At 46.6% G+C, this 24,118-nt stretch overlaps 1 protein-coding gene across 4 annotated transcripts in view; it reads right to left on the bottom strand.

Annotated features, from left to right (window-relative positions):
• The window catches only part of SPOCD1 (SPOC domain containing 1), a 30,079-nt gene extending 7,147 nt beyond the window's left edge, over positions 1-22,932 (bottom strand). The window contains exons 1-8 of one of the 4 annotated variants that reach the window (XM_082685637.1): positions 22,707-22,914; positions 20,730-22,077; positions 3,020-3,196; positions 2,545-2,640; positions 2,400-2,460; positions 2,021-2,111; positions 1,114-1,273; positions 877-993 (exon numbers count right to left, since the gene is read on the bottom strand). In XM_082685637.1, the coding sequence (XP_082541763.1) occupies positions 877-993; positions 1,114-1,273; positions 2,021-2,111; positions 2,400-2,460; positions 2,545-2,640; positions 3,020-3,196; positions 20,730-22,067 (2,040 nt within the window). In that variant the 5' untranslated portion in view covers positions 22,068-22,077; positions 22,707-22,914. Of the gene's footprint in view, positions 1-876; positions 1,015-1,113; positions 1,274-2,020; positions 2,112-2,399; positions 2,461-2,544; positions 2,641-3,019; positions 3,197-20,729 lie in introns of all 4 variants that reach the window. The other 3 variants (XM_082685636.1, XM_082685639.1, XM_082685638.1) reach the window with 3 other exon arrangements.
• Between the last annotated feature and the right edge of the window lie 1,186 nt (positions 22,933-24,118).

The following is a 24,118-nucleotide window of genomic DNA, read 5'->3' on the forward strand; positions in this document are numbered from 1 at the left end:
TTTCATGTTGTTGCCATCTTGAAATTCTTACTGCTTCTTGAGCAAAAGGCCACACATTTTTGTTTGGCCCTGCCCCCCACAAGATATGTAAGCTGGTCCTGCTCCTGGTCCCCCACAGGTACCTGGACAGAAGCTCAGCCTACAGTGGACAGAGTCACCTAGTGGATTCCAGGTGGATCTAATCCGCCTAGTATCTTCCAGAACGGAGGCTGCAGCAGCCCACCCTGCCCCACCAGCCTACTCTGAGATCAGCCCCCTCTCTGTCAGGGATCCCCGGCAAGCATTCCCTAAAGTTAGCTCAGTGCCCATACCTTCCCTGTCCCCGACCCGTCCCCAGGACGGAAGAGACCCATGGACATGGGTTGTATGAGGACATGACTGTGAAGCATGAGGGCTGTGGGGTCCCTCCCCCAGCCTGAGGCACCAGGAAGACTTTTCTGGGGCTTCTGATGCTGATGTGGGAACAGAGACATCCCAGGGGAGTCTACCCCCATCAGTGATGGATGACAATCCTGGACTCCAGACCCCAGACCATCACACCCAGTACCCCACCCCTGCCCACAGCCCAGCTCTGCAGAAAAGCAAATGGAAGATAACACCTCTCAAGGGTCCCCACTCCACCAAGCTCTCCATCGCCAGGCCTTTTCCTTTTGCCTCTTGTCCATTTTTTTTGTAGAGAGGTCTCTCTGTCTCTCTGTCTCTCTCTCCTTGTCTTCCTGCTCTTTCTTTCCATTTCCTCCTTTTTATCTCTGTCTTGTGCTCCCCAAATCTCACTGCACCCCTCCCCCTCTGTTCTGTCTCCCTGCTGCACCCTCAGGCCCTCCCCTCCCTGGGTCCCTCCCACATCAACTATCCTGACTTAACCCAACAGCTCACCCTCTTCTCTTCCTGGTCCCGCCAGCGGGCCAGCTCTTGGGGGGCCAGCTGGGTGGAGCTCATCCGCACCAGGTTGTGGGGGGTGACATCTCCCCGAACCACTTTGAGAAACAGGTCCTGCAGAGGTAGGCATGGGGGCTGCACCACACTGCTCCAGAAGCACCCCCCACCCCAATATCCTGCCTGGGCTTCGAGCCTCCAAGGGAGGGTCTGGGCTTGCCCCCAAGCTCCGCGCACCGGATTCCGGGGATCACGCAGGTTGAACAGCAGGCTGCGGTACTTGGTCTTGTAGCGACAGCTGGTGGCTTGTGTCAGATCGAAGAGGGCTGTCTCAATGCCAGCAGCGATGCCCTCCACCGCCTCCTCACTCAGCACCAGATCTGGAAGGTCCTGGAGGCTGCGGGAGCCACGGCTCTGAGCCTGCGAAGTGATCTAGGCCCTCCGCCGGACAGGGAAAGTATGGGGCAGGGTCTGGACCAACTGTGGGTCCTATTCTGTGCATCTCCCTATGTATACGCATTCATTCTCACCCCAGCTCTGTGAGCAAGCCATATTCTCATTCTCCATTTACAGATGGGGTGAGCAAGGCTCAGAGAACATAAGGTGCTTGCCCAAGGCCTCATGATAAGCGGCAAAGCAAGATCTGACTGATCAGCCCCCGCTTTATCCTTGGCCAGTGGAACTGGGTTGGAGGAAGCCTGGGGGAAAAGGGAAGGAAGCAGCCAGGCAGGGGACTGAGCCCTGGCCCTCAGTGTAACACGGACTCTGCCACTGACTTGCTGTGTGGCCTTTACCAAGTCCTACCCTCTCTGAGCCTTGGTCTCACCATTGCAAACGAGAGCTCTGGGCTCAGAGCTCTCAGATGCTCAGTCTCTCTGTGTCTGAAATCATTTGCTGTGGGTGGCAACCACAAGGACAGGAGCAGCAGCAGTGGCTTAAGGGGCGGGCGTGACCTTGAAGCCAGAGAGACCCAGGTTCAAATGTCACCTCTCCACCAGCTCGCTGTGCAGGCAGATGAGCTCGCAGCTACAAAATGGGGTTTGTCACACACTCAGAAGCCCTGAGAACATGGCAGCATGGGCCTGGGAGGCGAGGACAGCTCTCAGGACGTGGGATGTCAGGGAAGTGGGGAGCGAGTCCTTACCGATTCCGCAGCACCTCCTGTAAGGCATGGACCACTGTAGCCCGTACCCCGACATCCAGGGACAGCTTCTCCTGTTGGGGCCGAAGCTGAGCTGGATGGGGGGAGAGGGAGAAAGAGAGAGAAAGAGTCACAAACCCCCCATGGGATGCCTGAGGAGCAAGGGGCAGGGGCGACTCAACGCTAAAGGGTTCAGGTAGGCAAGGTTGGGGGCTCCCAACTTTAGGAACCTGAGCCGTTGGGTCCAATCCCGGGCAGCTAGCAGCCCCATCCCTCTGTGGAAGGACAGCGGGCAGTGGGACTCGGGGATGGCGCGAGAGAGAGAAGAGTCCTAGCAGGGGTGGAAGCAGCTCCTGGGAGGGCTCTCTCCCTGGCATCTCACCTGAGTCCTCTCCCCCGTCCTGTTCACCAGGCTCCTCCTCTTCAGCCTCTGCTGGGCCACACTGCCCGGAAGGGGAGAGGAACTGAGGCCATGACTCTGGGAGTAGCCTCCCAGCCCCAGCGGGCACTGCTCCCCCCATTATCACCTCCCCAGCTTCTGTCTGCTTCAGCAGGGGGGCAGTGGGGAGAGAGGCACTCAAGCCAGGACACTCAGCACAGGCCTCACAGACAGGAGTCCCCTCCTGAAAGAGAGAGGAATGGCTTCGACAGCGGAAGAAGTCAGAGGCCACCAGGGGCCCACGCCATCCCTTCAGGGGGAGGCTGCTAGAGGGCCTCCGGATGGTAGAACATGCTGGTCAGCCAGGAACAAAGGTCAGCAACTGCTCCCCCTCCAAATGCGCTGGAGGCTCCAGTCAAGCTCAGGAGCGCTGGACAAAGAGCACACAGACCCCGCTAGCAGGCAAGTGGGGGGGACTAACCCCGTCTCTGGCTAGCACATTCAGTGTGACCATGGGCAGGTCACAGCTGTGTGGTGGCCGTGACATCTCTGTGAGGCAGGTGTGACAGCATCCCTGGGCAGGGATGATGGAACACTGTCTATGTGAAGAACTTGCTCTGTACCTGGCACCTGGCAGGGCCTTGGGCCACGGGCCTTTCCTTCCTTCTGGGTCTCTGGACAGGTGATGCTAAGCTGACCTCCATCATGTCCTCCAGCACCTCCAGCTTTGGGGGCTGCGGCTCCCCTGCCTGGCCACGGCGGAGGGCCCCCAGGAGGCGGAGCACTGCCCCAGAACCAAGCTGCGGGGGGGGGGGGGGGAGGAAAGCACCTAAGAACCAAGGAGCAGCAGCAGCATCGAAGGCCCATTTGGAGCACTTACTTGCTCTGCACTCACTTACTGTCTCTCTCCTCGCTGTGCTGTAAGCAGCAGGAGGACAGAGAGCATGGATGTCTTGGTCCCACTATATTCCCAATGCCTAGAACAGGACTGACACGAAGTAGCATTTAAGAAATATGTGCAGACTGCAAGGGTCTCCATGCCCGGAGAGGAGCTGGTCTTCATTCTCAGCCTCTCACCTTCCCCGCTCACTCCAGCCGCTTATGAGCATTTCAAGGTAGAGTGGTTTTTGGTCTTTTCCTGCTCCCCTTTTTGCTCTGGCTGCCAGGAAGCTCAGCATTAACTTAGAGTCCAACACTCAGTCATACCTTTCCAGGATTGGCAGAGGGTGAGAGGTTGTCATACCAAGATTTCCCCTTCACTTCCCCCTTTTCTCTAACTTGAGGCTTTTATCCCGTTTCAAGTATGTTTTGATTCTTATAATTTATTGCAAACCACAGGGAACTACTGTGAAAGTAGGGTCTGAAATCTAATCTTTGGCTGAATTCTCATGAATGGTCAGGTTCCAAAGGTCGGGGAAAACTGGAAGTCTGAGGTTCAGCACCACCAGGGGCGGGGAGTGCTACCATGCTCTGGAGGAGAGTTGGGCGGGGGCAGGATTAACTCTAGGTCCTCTAGGAAGACCCCTCCCATCCCCCCAGACCTGAGGAGAGGGAGGAAGAAGAGCAGTAAGTAAAAGCAAAAACCTACGTAACACACGTGCTTCACCCCATGGGGCATTTCCATTTCCTCCTTGGAGAGAAAGGAGGCAGAGGTTAGGATTCAGAGGACCAGTGACCCCTTTGGAGGGAGTTCACAAGAAGACACTCACACAAAGGTAAAGGAAGTTCAGTGTTCACAGGATTGGCAAAAAGCCCCCACAAAAAAATAAATGCGTACCCTCCAATGTCCATCAAAGGGGGAATGATTAATAAACCATCAGATATCATCCTGCGGATTCTAACTGGCCACCGAGTAGAGTGAGTCATAATAAAATCAATACATCATTCATCGGAGGCTTATAACATAGCTGCCCCGAAGGAAACACATCACACACACCTTATTCCGGGTCCCAGATCAACACCATACGGTATGTACCATTTCTACCCCCATTTTCCAGATGAGGGAAGCTGAGGGTCAGAGAGGATCTGAAAAGTCCCGAAGCTACCACGCAGCAGAGCTAGGGCTCGAGCCTACTTCTGTCTGACTCAAGCCCAGGCACTGAGCTGCGGGCTATGTGGACAGCACTGACAGATGCGGAAAGATTCATGGAAAGATGTCAGGGTGTATTATTTGGAGGGAAAAAAATAGGTTACAGAGCAGTATTGTTGCATAAGGCCCATTTATGTAAATATGTATTTATAGACGCAAAAGGCAGGTTATCTCTGGGGAATGAAATTCCAGAGGGACTTTCAGTTTCCGCTTGTAGACACTTGGGTACTTATGTTACTCAAAATGAGCATGTATTTCTTTTATAAGCAGAAACATATTTTTTAAAATTAAAAAACAAGTTTAGAACAATGTGTGTAGTGTGCTCCCATTTGCGTTAAAAGAGAAAGAATTTTTAAATTTGTATTTGCTTGAATCTGCATAAAATATCTCTGGAAGTATCCATAAACCTAAAAACAGAGGCTGCCAGTAGGAAAGGGACAGGGAGCTGGAAAAGAGGCTTTTCACTTTTTTTGTTTTTTTTAAATCATGGGGATGAATCAGCCTTTCAAAAAAGTAAATTGAGGGGACGCCTGAGTGGCTCAGTTGGTTAAGCGGCTGCCTTCGGCTCAGGTCATGATCCCAGAGTCCTGGGATGGAGTCCCACATCGGGCTCCTTGCTTGGCGGGGAGCCTGCTTCTCCCTCTGCCTCTGCCTGCCACTCTGTCTGCCTGTGCTTGCTTTCGCTTCTCTCTCTATGACAAATAAATAAATAAAATCTTTAAAAAAAAAAAAAAAGTAAATTGAGGCAAAGGGATGGGGGAGAAAATGGGATATCTGGGAAGGAAAGCAGGAAAGATGTTAAGAACAGCCCTCCATGGCTTAAAACTTGCTAACTGGCCCCTGTCTCGGGGGCCTGTCCATCAGCTTTATAAGGCTCCAAGACAAAAGGCAGCCGAATCTGACTAACAAAGACTTTAGATGCTGGATTTATCAGACTAAAATACAAAATATGGGTAACACGTTTAACAAAACAAAAGAAGGAGTCAAACATGTGAGTGAAGGGCAAAATGATATTACACAATAACCAAGCAGATTTGGTTGGGAACCAAACACAACTTCTGGAAATAAAAATGGGATAATCATGAAAATATAAGACTCCATATCTAGGTCTGATAGCCTATTAGACACCGCTGAATACGTGGAAACATTTTAAATAATCCAGAGTAGGGCTGCCTGGGCAGCTCAGTCGTTAGGCGTCTGCCTTTGGCTGGGGTCATGATCCAAGGATCCTGGGATGGAGCCCCACATCGGGCTCCCTGCTCTGCAGAGAGCCTGCTTCTCCATCTCCCACTCCCCCTGCTTGGGTTCCCTCTCTCTTTGTCAAATAAATAAATAAAATATTTTAAAAAATAAATAAATGATGCAGAGTATTCACAACACAGAGACTCGAAAACACGGTGAACGAGTGAAAAGGACTGATAAATCTGACTAAAGTTCCAGAAGGAGAGAGGAGAGAGAGCCGGACAGAGGCAGTATGTGAAGATATATGGCTTAGACTTTTCCTGAATTGGTAAAAGACAACAATTCACAGATTCAAAAAGCTCAGTGAATCTCAAACAGGAGAAGAAAAAGTAAAGCCACAGCTTGGTACCACATAGTGAAATTGCCCAACACCAGTGAGGAGGAGATCCTAAGAACATAAAGAGAAAAAATGACAGCTTACACTTTAATAGCACTGAAAATGTGCCCCCACTCCTGTGAATGTTTTCCATTAGCTCATTTAATCCTCACCAAAACCCTATAAGCTTAGGTACTGTTACTATTATCGTCCCCCTTTCACAGAAGAGGAAACTGAGGCACGCAGAGGCACTCAGAGGCTAATCAGTTTGCTCAGTATCTCACAGCTACCAGAGCAAAGAGCTGGGATTTAAATCCAGGCAGTCTGATTCTAGAGGCCACACCTTTAACCATATGCTATAAAGGCTTCTCACCAAGACATTTTTAGCTACAAAGGAACGGCAATTAGACTAACCACTAACTTCTCAACAGTCACAATGGAAGGCAAAACAGAGTAGAATAGTATTTCCAAATGTGCTTAAAGCAAATAACTATCAACTGGGGACCCATACAACATATTTTTTGAGAATGAGGATCAGACAAAGATATCCTAGTGAAAACCAAGAGAATTATTGTTATTCTTAATCATTTTATTTTTCTCAAAAAGGAAAATGTTTTTTTAAATTAATTAATATATTGAGTGAGAAGGAGAGAGCGCAGAGGTGCGGGGGACAGAGGGAGAGGGACAAGCAGACTCCCTGCTGAGCAGGGAGACCGACAGGGGTCTTGATCCTGGCAACTCCAGCGGCCCCAGGGACCCCAGGGATCATGACCTGAGCCAAAGGCAGACACTTAACTGACTGAGCCACCCAGGTGCCCCACAAGAAACAAAATGTTAATGGATGAACTTGAGGCAGAAAAAAGGAAATAATACCTGAGAGAAAAGCCGAGATGCAAGGAGGAATTTTGAGCAAAGAAAATAACAAACAGGTTGTTAAATCTATATGAACATTGATCATATGAAACTTAACAGTGTGTAATTGGGGGATTAAAAAAAAGATAGGGCCAATTTACTGGATAATAGCACATATATTGGGAAAGTGCATTTAAAGCAATTAAATGTAATTAACTGGACTTAATTAAAGCATCCCAAGGTACTTATGTCATTTCAGAGGCAGGTAATAGTAGTAACTACCTTTCAACTTTGACAAGTTAGGTATTGGTTTTAAAATTTCCAGAACTGCCACCAAAAGAACATAAACAGGGCATAGAAAATTCCAAACTACTCAAACTACTAGAGGGATAAAAAAGGAATAAGGAAAAATAATCAGGGCTCCTGGGTGGCTCAGTCAGTTAAGCATCTGCCTTAAGCTCCGGTCATGATTCCAGAGTCCTGAGATGGAGTCCTGCATCCGGCTCCCTGCTCGGCAGGGAATCTGCGTCTCCCTCTGCCCTTCATCCCATTTGTTCTCTCAATCTCTCTTTCTCTTTCTCTCAGATAAATAAAAATCTTTAAAAAAAAAAAAGAATCAATCTAAAAGGAGGCAATAAAAGGGAAAAAGGTATAGAAAAGGCAGGGTATATATGCAAAGCTCAAAATAAGACAGTAGGAATAGATTCAAATAAATGAGTAGCTACAACAAATGAAAATGGGCCAATCCTTGAGATAAATACCAAAAAATTAGGCCTTTAAAAAAAAGAAAACCTGGGGCGCCTGGGTGGCTCAGTGGGCTAAGCCTCTGCCTTCAGCTCAGGTCATGATCTCAGAGTCCTGAGATCTAGTCCTGCACCTGGCTCCCTGCTCAGTGGAGGGCCTGCCCCCCCCACTTTTACCTGCCTCTCTGCCTACTTGTGATCTCTGTCTGTCAAATAAATAAATAAATAAAGTCTTTGAAAAAATTTTTTTAAAAACCTAATTAAAGGATATTTATAAGACCCACTTCTAAAATACAAAAATGCAGGGTGCCTGGATGGCTCAGTGGGTTAAAGCCTCTGCCTTCAGCTCGGGTCATGATCCCAGGGTCCTGGGATCGAGCCCCGCATCAGGTTCTCTGCTCAGCAGGGTGCCTGGTTCCCCCTCTCTCTGCCTGCCTCTCTGCCTACTTATGATCTCTGTCTGTCAAATAAATAAAAATCTTTAAAAAAAAATGCAAAAAAGAGTATAAGAAGAAAATAGAATAATATGTGGACAGACAAATACCAAGCAAAATAAAGCTTCATAGCCATATTAATATCTGACAAAACAGACTTCAAGGAAAAAAATAACTAGGAGCAAAGACCTCACTACATAAAGATAAGCAGTTTCACCAGGAAGCTATCACATCTCTAAACGATAAGCATCTAATAACATAATCTCAAGAAATATAAAGCAAAAAGTGACAAAACTGCAAGAAAAAAAAATCCACCATTATAGCAAGAAATGTTAATATACTTCCCTGTTGATGAATCTGGCTGACAAAATAGTAAAGATTAAAAAGATTTGATAAAAGCTATTTTATTTATTTATTTGACAGAGAAAGAGAACAAGAGCGCACAAGCGGGGGAGGGGCGGAGGGAGAGGGAGAAGCAGGCTCCCCACTGAGCAGGAAGCCCAACCTGGGGCTTCATCCCAGGACCCTGGGATCATGACCTGAGCCCAAGGCAGAGGCTTAACTGACTGAGCCACCCACGTGCCCCTGATAAAAACAGTTTAAAAACTTCATCGTGTACCTATAGAGGACGTGTACATATATAGAAGACTTTTCCTAACAAAAAATACATATTCTTCTCAAGGATACACGTGATAGATAAAATTAACCACAGCCTGGACCATAAAGCAGACTTCAACAAATTTCAAAAGACTGGTACTTTTTGCACCAGCACTGCCCAATAGAAGTATAAACATGAGCTGTGTGCATTCTTTCAAGTTTTCTGGTAGCCACATGAAAAAAAAAGGTAAAAAGAAACAAGTTAATTTAATTTTAAGGGCACTTGGGTGGCTCAGTTGGTTGAGCGTCCAACTGTTGACTTTAGCTCAGGTCATGATCTCAGGGTGCTGAGATCAAGCCCTTTGTCCGGCTCCACCCTGGGTGAGAAGCCTGCTTAAGATATCTCTCTCAGGACACCTGGGTGGCTCAGTTGGTTAAACTGCTGCCTTCGGCTTGGGTCATGATCCTGGGGTCCTTGGATCAAGTCCTGCATGGGGCTCCTTGCTCAGCAGGGAGCCTGCTTCTCTCTCTGCCTCTGCCTGCTGCTCTCCCTGCTTGTGTTCTCTCTCTCTCTCTCTGACAAATAAGTAAATAAATAAAATCTTAAAACAACAAAAAAAGATTCTCTCTCTCCCTCTTCCTCTACCCGTACCCCCTCAAAAAATTAATTTTATATTGTATTTAACTCAACATATGCAAAATACTACAATTTCCATATGTAATCAAAACAAGAATTTATTAGATTTTTACATTTTTTTGGTACTAAGCCTTTGAATTCAATGTGTACTTTACACTTAGTCAGTTTTGGCCACCCAAATTTCAAATGCTCAATAGGCACAAGGGGCTGGAGGCTGCCATTTCAGACAACTCAGATAAAAATTGCCTTCTCGGGGTGCCTGGGTGGCTCAGTGGGTTAAGGCCTGCCTGGGTGGCTCAGTGGGTTGATGCCTTCAGCTCTGATCATGATCTCAGGGTCCTGGGATTGAACCCCACATCGGGCTCTCTGCTTGCTGGGGAGCTTGTTTCCTCCTCCTCTCTCTCTCTCTGCCTACTTGTGATCTCTGACTGTCAAATAAATAAATAAAATCTTTTTAAAAAATTGCCTTCTCACACCACACTCTGATCAAGCTAGAAAGCAATAGCAAAGAGAAAGAGAGGAAGAAAAGAAAGAAGCCCAGAGGAATGGAAACTTAAAAAAAAAAAAAAAATCTTACTTCTGAACAATAATATGTAAATCAAAGACAAATTATAATAAATATTATGAAATGTAGTAATTGAATGATAATAAAACTATGCATTAGTCTCTGTGTGAAGCTAAGGTGATAATTACAGGTTCCCTTATAGCTTCTAATGATTTTAAGAGAAAAGAAGAAGAAAGAAAATTAATAAACTCAGCATAATTCTTAAGATTTTATAAAATAAGAACATAAATGGAAAGAAAGATGACACTAAAGACAAACATACAATGTAAAAGATCAACAAAACCAAAAATCAGTTATTTGAGAAGACTCAAAACACAGACAATTCTCTGACAAAATTAAGAAAAGAGCAATGACACAACTACACCATATCCAGAATAATTAATCATGAATGCACCAATATTAAAAAGATAAGATATTATCGTGAAATACTTCATGTTAGGGGCATCTGGGTGACTCAGTCTTTAAAGCGCCTGCCTTCAGCTCAGGTCATGATCCCAGGCTCCTGGGATCGAGCCCCGCATCAGGCTCCCTGCTCCACAGGAAGCCTGCTTCTCCCTCTCCCACTCCCCCTGCTTGTGTTCCCTCTCTCGCTGTGTCTCTCTCTGTCAAATAAATAAAATCTTTAAAAAAAAACATTTTATGCCAACTTGCCAATAAATTTGAAAACTCAGATTAAATGGATATATTTTTAGAAAAATATAACTTGCCAAAATTGACTCAAAGAAAAAACTGAATAAACCTATAACCATAGAATGAATTTAATCAGTAAGGAGACATCTTCTTAAAGAAGACACCAGTCCAGCCTCTTTGTTACCAGTGACTCTACCAAAATGTTCAAAGAACAAAATAATTCCAATCTGATACAAATTCTTACAGCAAGCAGAAAAGGAGAAAACACTCTGCAATGCATTCTATGAGGCAAAAACCTGGACACCAAAACCTTAGAAGGCAAATAAGAATAAATAATTTCAGGCCAATTAACACATCAATAGAAATACAAAAATCCCAAACCAAATATTATGAAAATGAATTTTTAAAAATATAAAAAAGAGAAACATGATCAAGTTGGGTTTATTCCAGAAATGCAAGTCTGAGTTAACATGAAAAAAAAAATCCAACTCATTAAATTTACTACAATAATAAATTAAAGAATAAAAATCATATTCTCTCAAAAATGCAGAAATCATATTTGATCAAATGTACTGTCCATTCAGAATAATGAACAAACCAGCAATAAAAGGAAGCTTCCTTAACTTGATAAAGAGCATATATATAAAAATAGAGCAAACAGGGGTGCCTGGGTGGCTCAGTTGGTTAAGGATCTAACTTTGGCTCAGGTCATGATCTCCGGTTCTGGGATTGAGCCCCGCGTCAGGCTCCATGTTGAGGAAGAAGTCAGCTTCTCCTTCTCCCTCTGCCCACCCCCCCAAGATATGCACAGGCCCACTCTTTCTGTCAAATAAATAAATAAAAATCTTAAAAACAAAACAGAGCGAACATATTCTGGTGAAGATAACCGTGTTCCCTATAAGGTCCAGAACAACACAAGGCTCTCTGTTATCATTTCTATTTGACATTATACTGGAAGTCTTACTTAGTGCAGTAAGGAAAGAGGGCAGAGAATATGCAAAAATTGGAAAGGAAAGAAAAAAGCTGTCATTATTTTCAGATGACATGATTTTCTACATAGAAAACAGAATTTTAATAGGTAAATTATATGAATAAAAGAATCTAGCAAGATTTCTTTAAAATTAATTGCATTTTTATACACCAGCAACAGTTAGAAACTGCAATTTTTAAAAGTTACCATTTTATGATAAGCATCAAAAGACATAAAGTAGTACAATCAGACATGATGTGGTTTTGGATTGAAAGACCACGTGACTACCTATAAAATAGTCAGGCTGAAAACTATAAATCCAAACCTAATCAAAGTTCCAGATTCAAACACCAGTTCACAGGAAATACAGAAGACAGAGAAACAGGTGTCATTAAATTACGGGGATGCAGTAAGCTACAGGACAAACTAATTTCTTCAAAAATAGATTGCAGGTAGGGTGTCTGGGTGACTCAGTTAAGCCTTTGGGTCAGGTCATGATCTCAGGGTGCTGGGATTAAGCCTCACTCAGGCTTCCTGCTCAGCGGGGAGTCTGCTTGTTCCTCCCCTTCTGCCTCCCCCCACCCACTCATGCTCTCTCTCTCTAATAAATAAAATCTTTTTAAAAAACAGATTAAAGGAAAAACAAGATATGGGGAGAAAACCTAAAGGTTAAAAGAGACTTATAGGCATATTAACCAATTACAATGTGTGTATTTTATTTAGATCTTGACTTTTAAAAGATAAAGCATAAAAACAATCATCTTTATAAGACTATTGGAGATTAGGATACTGAATGACTATTAGGTGGTATTATTGGAACAACTTTCAGACAAAATAACAGATGGCTGGTAGAGTTGGGTGATGAGTACTAGAAATTTCACACCAGGGCCTAGCAATTTTCCTCTGGAAAGAACCAGAAGGAAAGTATTTTAGGGTTGCTGGTTATATGGTTTCCACTGCAACCCCTCGACTCTGCCTTTGGGGTATTAAATTAGTCATAGATAATATGTAAACAAATAGTTGTGTCTGTGTTCCATTTTATTTACAAAACCAGGTGAGGTGGCCAAGCCCTTCTTACAATTCAGTCTATTTTTGCAGATATTTGAAGTTTTCCATAACAAGTTCTATAGAAATATAGTATTTAGGAATAAACCTGAAGAAGATATACAATATTTTTGGTGGAAAAAATATAAAACTTTATTGAAAGACAATAAAGATGATCAAAATAAATAAAGGAATATACCATGTTCATGGATTGACATATTATACAATACTTCACACCTTAACAATACTGTAAAGATGCTGTAAAGATATTAGTCCTCCTCAAAATGATTTATAGATTCAGTATCTTTCCAGTCAAAATCCCAACAGGTTTTTGTGTATGTGGAAATTGACAAGCTGATCTAATACTTATATGAAAGAGCAAAGGAATGTAAGAACAAAGATCCTCCTGAAAACAACAAAGATGGGAGACTTGTCTTGCCAGACATCAAGAATTATTAACAAGATACTATAATTAATATTCTATAATATTGGCAAAGGGAAAACTTTTTGAAAAAGAGTACAGGGAGACCAAAAACCAGTCCCACATACACTGAAACATAATTTGTGACAGATTGGGCATTGCCTATAAGTAGGGAAGGACAGGATTTTCAGTAAACGGTGTTGGAACAACTGGGTATCCATATAAAAAACATATAGTCCATATCATTAACAAAAATTAATTCTAGGTACATTATAGACCTTAGTGTGAAAGGCAAAACAATACTATGTACAAGAACATCTTCATAACCTTGAGATAGGAAGGGAATTTCTTTAAAAGATTTTTATTTATTTTTATTTTATTTTTAAATAATCTCTATACCCAACATGTGGCTCAAACTCACAATCCTGAGATCAAGAGTCACATGCTCCACTGACTCAGCCAACTAGGTGCCTTAAAGATTTCTTAAAACACATAATGTAAGTGAAATAATGGATAAATTAGGATACATTAACATTAGGAATTTCTCCAGCAATTCTACCTCTTTTCAATTCCACTTTGATTCAACTGCCACTTTTGAGCAAAAGGACTGAAAGCGCAGACTTGAACAGATCTTTGTTCACCAATGTTTATAGCAGCATTATTCCCAGTGGTGATGAGGTAGAGACCACCCAAATGTCCATGGACAGATAAACAAAATGTACTATATGCACAATGGAATATTATTTGGCCTTTAAAAGGAATAGAATTCTGATACATGCTATGACATGAACCCTGAAGACACTATGCTAAGTGAAATAAATAGTCACAAACGGAGGCATATTCTAGTTGTATGAGGTACCAAGAACAGTGAAGTTCATAGAGACAGAAAAAAGAATAGTGATTATCAGAAGGGAATGGGGAGAAGGGAATGGGGAGTTACTGTTTAATGGATACAGGATTTAGGTTTGGGAAGATGAAAAAATACTGGATAGTGGTGTTGGCAGCAAAACTGTGAAAGTACTTAATGCCTCTGAACTGTATACTTAAACAAGGTTAAAATGGTAAGTTGTATGTTAAGTATATTTTACTACAATGAAAAAATTTTTAAATAATTATTTCTGCTCATCCATAGACACTATAAGGCAAGCAAAATATGAGCCACACTTTGGGAGAATATACTTGCAAAACATATAACTGACAAAGGAATAGTATCTAAAATATATAAAGAACTCCTACAGGGACATCTGGGTGCCTCAACTGGTTAAGCATCTGCCTTCAGTCCGGGTCATGATCCCAGAATCCTGGGATCGAGCCCCATGTTGGGCTCCCTATTCAGCAGGAAAGTCTGCTTCTCCTTGTCCCTCTGCCCCTCCCTCCACACTCATGCTATCTCTCTCTTACTTACTCTCTCTCAAATAAATACATTTTTTTAAAAAAAGAACTCCCACAGATAAATAAGGAAAAGTTAAACAAATAAAATAAAATTTTGGGGAAAAGAGTTAACAGAAATAGCCAAAATGTATGCAAAGATTCTCCTTAGTAATAGGGAAATGAAAATCAAAGTAGGGGTGCCTAGGTGGCTCAGTCAATTAAGTATCTGCCTTTGGCCCAGGTCATGATCTTGGGGTCCTGGGACCAAGCCCTGTGTTGGGCTCCCTGCTCAGCAGGGAGTCTTCTTTTCCCTCTCCCTCTGTCCCTCTCTGCCAGCTGTTGCCTGTGTGGGTACATGTGGGGTCTCTTTCTCTGTGTCAAATAAATAAATAAAATCTTAAAAAAAAAAAAAGAAAGACAAGATAAATGAAAACAACACTGAAACCTTGTAACATAAGCTTCAAGTGTTGGTGCAGATGAAGAGCTACTGTGGAAGTATCTACTGCTTCCGCCACTTTAAAAAAACATTTGGTGGGGCGCCTGGGTGGCTCAGTCAGTTAAGCATCTGCCTTCAGTTCAAGTCATGATCTTAGGGTCCTGGGATCGAGCCCCACATCAGGCTCTCTGCTCACTGGGGAGCCTGTTTCTCCCTCCCCCTGCTCTTACATTCTATCTCTCTCTCCTTCTCAAATAAATTAAAAAAAAAAAAATTTTAGTGAAAATTAAAATTAAAAAATTGTTTAAGTAAAGCTGAAGGTGTGTATACCCTATAATCTAGCAATTCTAGTCCCAGGAATATTCCATGGAGACACTCTTGCTCATATATACCCAGAAACATATACAAAATTGCTCATCATAGCATCACTAGATGTAATAGCAAAAAAATGCAAACAACCCAAATGTCCATATGGAGTCAATAAATAAACTGTGGCATATTCATGCGATGGGACACTTGCTGCCAACACTTAGGATCTGTATAATCTTGGGAAAATTACTTGATCTCTCTGTGCCTTTGTTTTTATCAGTGAAATGGCCATAATGCCAGTATCTACCTCATAGTGTTGATGTAAGGACCATCATTATTCAAGGTTCTTAGAACAGCGCTTGGAACACAGCCCGTTCTCTCTGTAAACACGGATGTTAAGCTTCCTTGGCTCATGCCCTGACACCTGACCACACTGCAGTCTCTGCCCTTGCATTCAAGCAACTTTGTCCTCGCTGATCTCCCCCACCTCCCTCCTCCCCCTCCAGACCCCATCCCGCCTCCTGTTCCACACTCCAAGCTGCCTCCTGCCTCTGGTCCTCTGCTCTCCTCCTGATGTGTCTTTCCTACCTTCTCCGCCTGCTGAACACCTACTTCCTTTGCCCAGACCCAACTCAGACAGCCCCCATCTCTGCCCTACCTTACCTTAACCCCTCCTACCCACCCCTACCCCAGGTAGACTTAATTGCCCTCTGGGTAATCTAAGGTCTGCTGGGCCTCAGTTCCTACCTCTGGTTACTTGTTTACCTCCTCCCACTGGACCGTGAGTTCCCTGTAGGGGTCCCCCTATTTGTTGAACAAATTACAATAAAGTCCCATAAAAATCCAAACCCCTCAGCCCGGCCTTTGGCAGCCTAGCTCAGAGCACAGGCTCTGGAAGCCTCCAGGCCTGGATTTAAATACTGGCCCCAGGGGGGCCTGGGTGGCTCAGTCGTTAAGTGTCTGACTCTTGATTTCGGCTCAGGTCATGACCTCACAGTGGTGAAATAGAGCCCCGTGTCAAGTTCTGTGCTCAGCCCAGAGTCAGCTTGAGATTCTCTCTCCCCCTCCCTCTGTCCCTCCTGCCCACCCCCCCCCATTCACATGGTCTCTAAATAAATAAGTAAAATCTTTAACAACAACAACAAAAATACCAGCTCTACTGTTTAATTGCTGTGTGACCTTGACTGAGTCACTTAACTTCTCTGAATCCCAAATGGGAGTACTGAGTATTAACACCAACTTCTAATGTTGTGAGGGTTGATTATGAGACAATGACCTTATGTGAAGCTGCTGGTATACAGTAAGCACTCAATAAAAAGTGCTATTCTTAGGCTACCCATCTGCTAGAAGGACATGCTCTTCTCACACAGCTCCTGACACTTCCCAGCAGCAGACAGAGAGCCCCCAGATGGGGCCAAAGGAGCTCCATGCCTCCCCGGTTGTGGTGAGCAGAGCAGGGGGCTAGGGCCGAGCTGCCCTCTCCACACCACCTGCTGCTCCACCCTCAAAGTAGCACCTGACCTCACTGGCCATGGTGGGGCTCCGGACAGAGAAGAAAATGCCATTTCCCCCGCTGTGTCATCCAAAGGTCTGCATCTCACACCAGAAGAACACAACACAAACAACCTCTCATACTGGACGGCCATTTCATAGAGGAGGCAACTACGGCTCGGGGCAGAGACATCCCTCATCCAAAGCCACCCTGTGGTAAGAAGCAGAGACTAACCTTGAACCCACCAGTCTGCCCCTGGACCGAGCCAGGCTGCCTCCAGGAGAAGGTGCTAGCTCCCTGAAAGGGGGCCAGACCGGCTGGACCCTATGCCCACGCCCCACTCAGCACCGGCCTCGACCACCTGTCTGTCCCTGTTGCAGCCCTGGCTCAGTTTTTCTCCTGCAGCTGGCACCCGTTGCCATAGCAACGGGTGGTTTCAGAAGCTGCACCGGCTGCTGAGTCAAGGATGGGCCCTGGAGGAGAGAGCAGCTGTGGGCTCCTTCAGTCAAGGCGGGTGGACACCTGGAGCCACTGCCGTACTCCCACAAGCCCCTCAAACCGCTGCAGGCCCCCGAGTCCCAGTGCCGGCCCAGATAAATCATCGGAAATGAGGAGAAAGCAGAGGCACAGCAAGGTTCTCTGCAGCATTACTTAGAGCAGCACACAACCCTACATGTCAATAACAGGTAACACTTTTGAGTGTTTATCTTGTACAAGGCACTGTGCTATACGCCAAGCATGTGTCATTTCATTTGCTCCTCACCACCCCGCTGTTGGATAAGTGCTCCCCCCAACACCCCTCCAGTTTGCAGGTGAGGAAATGATGTTCAGAAAGGTGAAGCCGCCTGCCCAGGTCATTCAGATAGAGGCAAAGCCAGGACGGAATGCGAGGCTGGCCGCCTCCAGGCTTCGTATGCTCAACTATACGACGGTGGTCGGAAATGAGAAAAGGAAGTCCCAGCCCATCCTCTGGTCCCAGCAGCGCCCGTGGCCGTGACAAATATGTCTGCAGCCCACTGCGAGCCAGGGCTCTGGAAAGGCACAGATTCGACAGAACAATGTGTACCAACTTGGAAAGATCTCCAAATGCTATAATGCTTGAGAAATAAACAAAGTACAGAACCAAGAACGATGAAGCGTAGAATGAGCTTATTTAAATATGGGCGCCGCAGAGGTGTAGATGTTCACAACAAGGGGGCTGGAGGGATTCCAAGCGCGAACACCGATTATCTCCAGACGAAGGCAGTAGGGTCTGGAAGAATTTAAAGGGACTTCCTCTTTCTGTGTTCACAAATCAATGGTGAAAAAAAAATTTTTTTTTAGATTTATTTATTTATTTATTTGACAGAGAGAGATCACAAGTAGGCAGAGAGGCAGGCAGAGAGAGAGAGAGGAGGAAGCAGGCTCCCTGCTGAGCAGAGAGCCCGATGCGGGACTCGATCCCAGGACCCTGAGATCATGACCTGAGCCGAAGGCAGCGGCTTAACCCACTGAGCCACCCAGGTGCCCGAAAAAAAAATTTTTTAAGTAAACTCTATGCCCAACATGGGGCTTGAACTCACGATCCCAAGATCAAGAGCCACATGCCCCGGGCACCTGGGCCGCTCAGTCAGTTAAGCGTTTGACTGTCTGACCCTTGATTTTTGGCTCAGGTCATGATCTCAGGGTCATGGGATTGAAATCCATGTCAGGCTCTGCACTGCTTAGGATTCTCTCTTTCCTCCTCCCTCTGTCCCTCTCCCCGACGCTCACATGCTCTCTCTCTATATACACCAACTGAGTCAGTCAAAAAAGCCAAGTCATACATTTGACACACACAGTCCTAATCCAGGTGAAGAAAAGATATGTATGTACAGGAAAGAGATGAGAAGAAAGATATACCAAAAAGTTGGCATTTGGAGTTTTAAAAATTTCTAATTTTCTATCATAAACACATACTAGTATCTTTTATTAAAAATTGCTTTTGAGGGGCACCTGGGTTGCTCAGTATTTAGGTGTCTGCCTTTGGCTCAGGTCATGATCCCAGAGTCCTGGGATCAAGCACCCCCCACCGGGGTCTCTGCTCAGAGGGAAGCCTGCTTCTCCCTCTCCCTCTCCCCTTGCTTGTGTTCCCTCTTTCGCGGTCTCTCTCTCTCTGTGTCAAATAAATAAATAAAATCTTTAAAAATAATTGTTTTTAGTGATGTTTACAAAAGCAATGTAATAGCATTCTCATGTGATCGTAATACCAAATTGTGGTACATCACAGAGCAACTCACTTGTTCCCATCCCCGTTCTATAAATTTGCTCTTTGGCCTTGAACTAGTCTTCTCACCTCTCTGGGCCTCAGTGTCCACATCAGTAAAATGGGTATATATCAATAGCCTCTACCTCGTCAGGCTGTTAGGAAAATAAAGCACTTAGTAGAGTACCCAGCACACGGTAAGCAGGCTAGATCCTCTCATTAGCGTGATGCCAACAGGGAAGGGGCACAGGCAGACAGTGAGGTGTGCTCTCAGGACAGTCCGTCAGCATTTATGCACCAGTTCTGTCATTTACCAGATTTGTGATCTTGGGCCAGTCACCTTACCTCTCTGGGCTTCATGTGACTATTCAATCAAAACTGCCTAGCACAGAATATTCAAGGAATGTGTTAAAACTATGTGAGAAGGCGCCACCTTCTGCCTTAAATATAAACACGTGAGCTACTGGGGTGCTTGGGTGGCACAGTTTATTAAGCATCTGACTTGGATGGGGCGCCTGGGTGGCTCAGTGGGTTAAGCCTCTGCCTTCGGCTCAGGTCATGATCCCAGGGTCCTGGGATGGAGCCCCGCATCGGGCTTTCTGCTCAGCGGGGAGCCTACTTCTACCTCTCTCTCTGTCTGCCTGCCTCTCTGCCTACTTGTGAACTCTGCCTGTTAAATAAATAAATAAATAAATAAATAAATAAATAAAAAGCATCTGACTTGGCTCCCACTCAGGTCATGATCTCAGGGTCCTGAGATCAAACCCCACATCAGACTCTGTAGTGCAGTCTATCTGGGATTCTCTCTTTCCCTCTCCCTCTGCCCCTACCCTTGCTAGTGATCTTGCACTCTCTCTCTGTCTCCCTAAAATAAACAAATAAAATAAAATCTTTTATTTATTTATTTTATTTTTTAAAGATTTTTATTTATTTATTTATTTGACAGACAGAAATCACAAGTTGGCAGAGAGGCAGGCAGAGAGAGAGAGGAGGAAGCAGGCTCCCCACTGACCAGAGAGGACCCCCTGCTCCCTCCCTTCCCAATGAAGGGCTTGAGGCAGAGGCTTTAACCCACTGAACCACCCAGGCGCCCCTAAAATAAAATCTTTTAAAACAACATGTTAACTATTATTAATAAAATAACAATTTAATTAAAGGACAATGGAGAGGGGCACCTGGGTGGCTCAGTGGGTTGAGCCTCTGCCTTCGGTTCAGGTCATGATCTCAGGGTCCTGGGATCGAGTCCCGCATCGGGCTCTCTGCTCAGCAGGGAGCCTGCTTCCCTCCCTCTTCTCTCTCTCTCTCTCTGCCTGCCTCTCTGTCTACTGTGATCTCTCTCTGTCAAATAAATAAATAAAATCTTTAAAAAAAAAAAAAGGACAATGGAGAGAGAAGTAGTAAATACAGGGAATGTAGCTGGGCATTGACTCTGGCTGTGTGAGCTTGGGGGAGTATGTTAACTTCCCTGAGCCTCAGTTTCCCCATCTGGAAACATAGGGATAACGTGCTATTGTTAACTCTAAAGGAAACACAAATTGAACATAAATGAAGTCATTTACTTTGCTCCTTAGGCGGTGCTAGGCACATTACTTTACACCATCATCTCACTTAATCCTTAAACAACCCCCATTCAACTGGAATTACTTATCCCCTTTTTACAGATGAGGAACTTAGTTTAAAAAAATATTCCAGAGTCACTCAGCTAGGAAGTGGACAGAGGCAAGGTTTGAACCCAGAACTCACCAACTCCAAAAGATAATGAACCCTCATAAGATATCAGCAAATGAAGTTCATTTTCTTGTTCCTGACATGGTGAGCCTCAGTTTACTCAGCATAAAATGGGCGTGAAGGATAACGCTCACTCAAACGCTCTCTAGCTTACCTCTATTAAACTCCACTGCCTAGCATGGCGTTAAGACTGGCCAAGTCCTCCCTAGCCCAACTTCGCAGACTCCACTTACCGGTTTGGGGAAGCTTCCTGGGTGGGATTTGTCCTGCTGGTCCTTGCTGAAGTCATCCGCACTCCTGTCTGTGCCCTGGTGCTGGGCGTGGGGCACTGGGCCTCTCCTCGACTTCTTAGCATACTTGGATCTTCTCTGTCCCATGGATGGGCCCGAGTGAGCCCTGCTGGTTGTAGGCTCCAAGGAGCTGGAGGGGCTATCGGTGGGAGCAGGGGGTCCTTCTCCCAGACTCCCCCTGGACTCTGGCTGAGGCTTGACCTCTAGCTCCTCCTGACTGTGTGAGACAGCAGGGCCATCTTCACAGCCAGCCCCGACTAGGTGCTCAGCTTCCTGCCACACTTCGGCAGCCTTTCCAGATGCTCCAAGGCCTAGTGCAGAGCTGGGATCCCAGACAGCCGGCCTGAGGGATTCCCCTCCATCAGGTGGTAGGACCCCTACAGGGTCAGAGGGGCTGCCTGGCCGGGCCCCGTTCTCTGAAGCAGGCAAATATTCAAACTTCGAAGTCCCTGAGACACATCCCACACAAGTTCCACCTGGATCTCCTGACCCAGGCCCAGTGTCGTTGGGAGAGAGGGGACCACAAAGGTCTCCCAAGGGCCTCACATCAGCCCCTGGTGGGGGGTCTCCCTCACATGGGGGGCTGTCCCCACCAGGGCTCTGACCAGACCACAAGAAGCTTCCTGCCCCCTCCCTACTCTCTGAGCAGGCCTCATACTTCCTGCTGTTCGTTCTTGCCCCCATAGGGGCTGGGCCTGGGGAGGATGGTAGCCTCCTTTTGGAAGGCCCCTCTTTACTGAGGGTAGGGTCCCTTTCATCACTCCAACCTCCCCCTGCCTCTCCTGGCCCGGGGCAGCTCCTCCTCCCCACCCCTCCCAGCCTCTCCCTGCCAACCAAAGCTCTCTCTGGAAAACCCAAACACACGGGACAAGGGTTCCTGGGCCAACTTTCAGCGAAAATGTCATGCAGAGAAACCTGGAGCCTCCTGAAGGCCGGAGACTTCCCCTGAGCAGACACTCTGGGTGGCTGGGAGAGGAGCTGGGGGCCAGGCACCAACTCCTGGCTCTGTCCCTTGCCTTGTAACTCCAGGGCCATCAAGTGGGCCTCCGCCTCCAGGCCTGCCCCAGGAGCACCTCTAGCCTGGGAGCGGGTACTTCGACGGGTCTCTTCCCTCAGGACCCTCTTCCTGCTGCCAGCCCAAACTCGGGCCCCAGAGCTTGCCCCTGGCCGGTGTGGTGTCAAGCCTGACCCAGAGCTGGCTTCTTCCACATCGTCCTGGAAAAGTGCAGCAGTGCAGCGGGGGCTGAGGGCAGGGTCCTCAGGGGACCCTTCCTGAGACATGTCTGTCCACCTATAAGGGCCAAAAGCAGAACGCAATCCCCGTGAGGACACAGAAGGGAGACTGTGTCACACTGGTGTCTGGCTGCCAGCCCATTCAGGACACCAGGCCAGTGGCACTTGGGAGGCAGCCTCCCTGCCAGGGGCTGGGCGGAGGCCCTGCCCACTCCTGAGGCCCAGAGACCACAGGGAGACAACAGCCAGTCACATAAGCCTCCCCACCATGTAAGCCCCAGGGGAGCAGGAGAGGCCTGCCACCAAACAGGATTGAGCTATAGCAACCCAGCGACCCTTAGGTCTTCTAATCTCTGAGGGGTCCCACTTATGCTTAAACGGCATGTAATTTTAACAGGGGCTGTTTCTTAAGCAGCTACTATGTGCGTTATTTCATTTCATGCCGGCAGCCACAGGGTAGGAAACTGAGATACGGGGACTTTAGCGACTCACCAAAGGACACGCAGGAGTGGAAGAGGGGATTCTTTCCCCCACTGAAAGTCCAGCTCCTAACCACTGGGCGGGGAGGAGGCAGTGATTGGGACTAATTCCCCTCACGCCAGTCCTGCTCCGATGAATACCCCCGCCAGGTTCCCAGGCCTGATCAGGACAGTCCCCCTACAGCCCAAGCCCTCCAGGAGGTCTCACCTGTGCTCCCCGAGCTCCCCCTACCGAACCACCCGAAGGCTGGGATCACGTGAGGGGGCGGAGTCCGGGGGGTGAGGGACAGGGGTGGGGCCTCTGAAGAGGCGCTGTGGACGGCACCCCAGGCGTACTGGCGCCCTGGCACCGGCAGAGGGCGCGCTCTTCCTCCCGAGGGCTTCCCGGTGGAGGTGCCAATCCCTTGGGCTTCTAGGCAGAGGTAGGTGGGCGCCTGAAACAGAGGGCAGAAGAGTTAAGGGGTCTTGAATCTGTCTGACAGTATAAACTTGGTCCCAGAGGGCGCCTGGGTGGCTCAGTGGGTTAAGCCGCTGCCTTCCGCTCAGGTCATGATCTCGGGGTCCTGGGATCGAGTCCCACATCAGGCTCTCTGCTCAGCAGGGAGCCTGCTTCCCTCTCTCTCTCTGCCTGCCTCTCTGCCTGCTTGTGATCTCTGTCTGTCAAATAAATAAATAAAATCTTTAAAAAACAAACAAACAAACAAACTTGGTCCCAGAGCCATGGGGAGTCACTAAAAGTGCCTGAACCCCAAGGAGAATCAGAATTACACTTCTAATTATGTATTGTTTTCATTCTCTCAAATATAAAAATATTACTCATGTGGAGGAAAATGCATACCCAAGTCCAACTGAAAGGTTAAGGATTTTATTTACTTATTTGACAGAGAGAGATCACAAGTAGGCAGAGAGGCAGGCCGAGAGAGGGAGGAAGCAGGCTCCCTGCCGAGCAGAGAGCCCGACGTGGGGCTCTATCCCAGGACCCTGAGATCATGACCCCAGCCGAAGGCAGAGGCTTAACCCACTGAGCCACCCAGGCGCCCACAACTGAAAGGTTAGAAATAAGCTCAAACGTCCTCTCACTTCCTGACTCTTGGGAGCAAACTTTCTTCCTTTCACCAAGTTGTTTTAGTTTTCTATTCATGCCGCTTTCATAACTGTAAGTGATCTTATATTCTATTACTAATCAATAATATTAATAATAGTCTTATACTCTATTACTTGACTTATTTGTGGGAATAGCCTCTCTGGACTCCCTGCCCTGGTGATTGCATTCACCACCTGTCCTCCTTTCTCTTCCCAGTTTTTCTCTTTCATATTTATATTATTACCGTTTCTATTGATTACTCTCACCCCTCGGAATAATAGTCTTGAAATGTCCACTTCTTCCTTAGATTGCGCGTCTTGACTCTCCTCTGCGTGAAATGAACTGTTTCCCTCCCCTCCCCACCCTCCACCCCTACCCCCACCCCCACCCCGCTGCCCTTCCTCCAGCCTCCCACCTTTTGTCTTTGTCAAGTTCCGTGGCACGCCCATCCCATCCTGGGAAGATGATTCAGTTTGCCATACTTTGCCTGTGGACTGATTCTTAACATTGAAACCAGATGACATTGATGACATTAC

Source organism: Mustela nivalis (assembly GCF_964662115.1).
Source record: "Mustela nivalis genome assembly, chromosome: 10".
Classification (NCBI taxonomy): Eukaryota; Metazoa; Chordata; class Mammalia; order Carnivora; family Mustelidae; genus Mustela; species Mustela nivalis.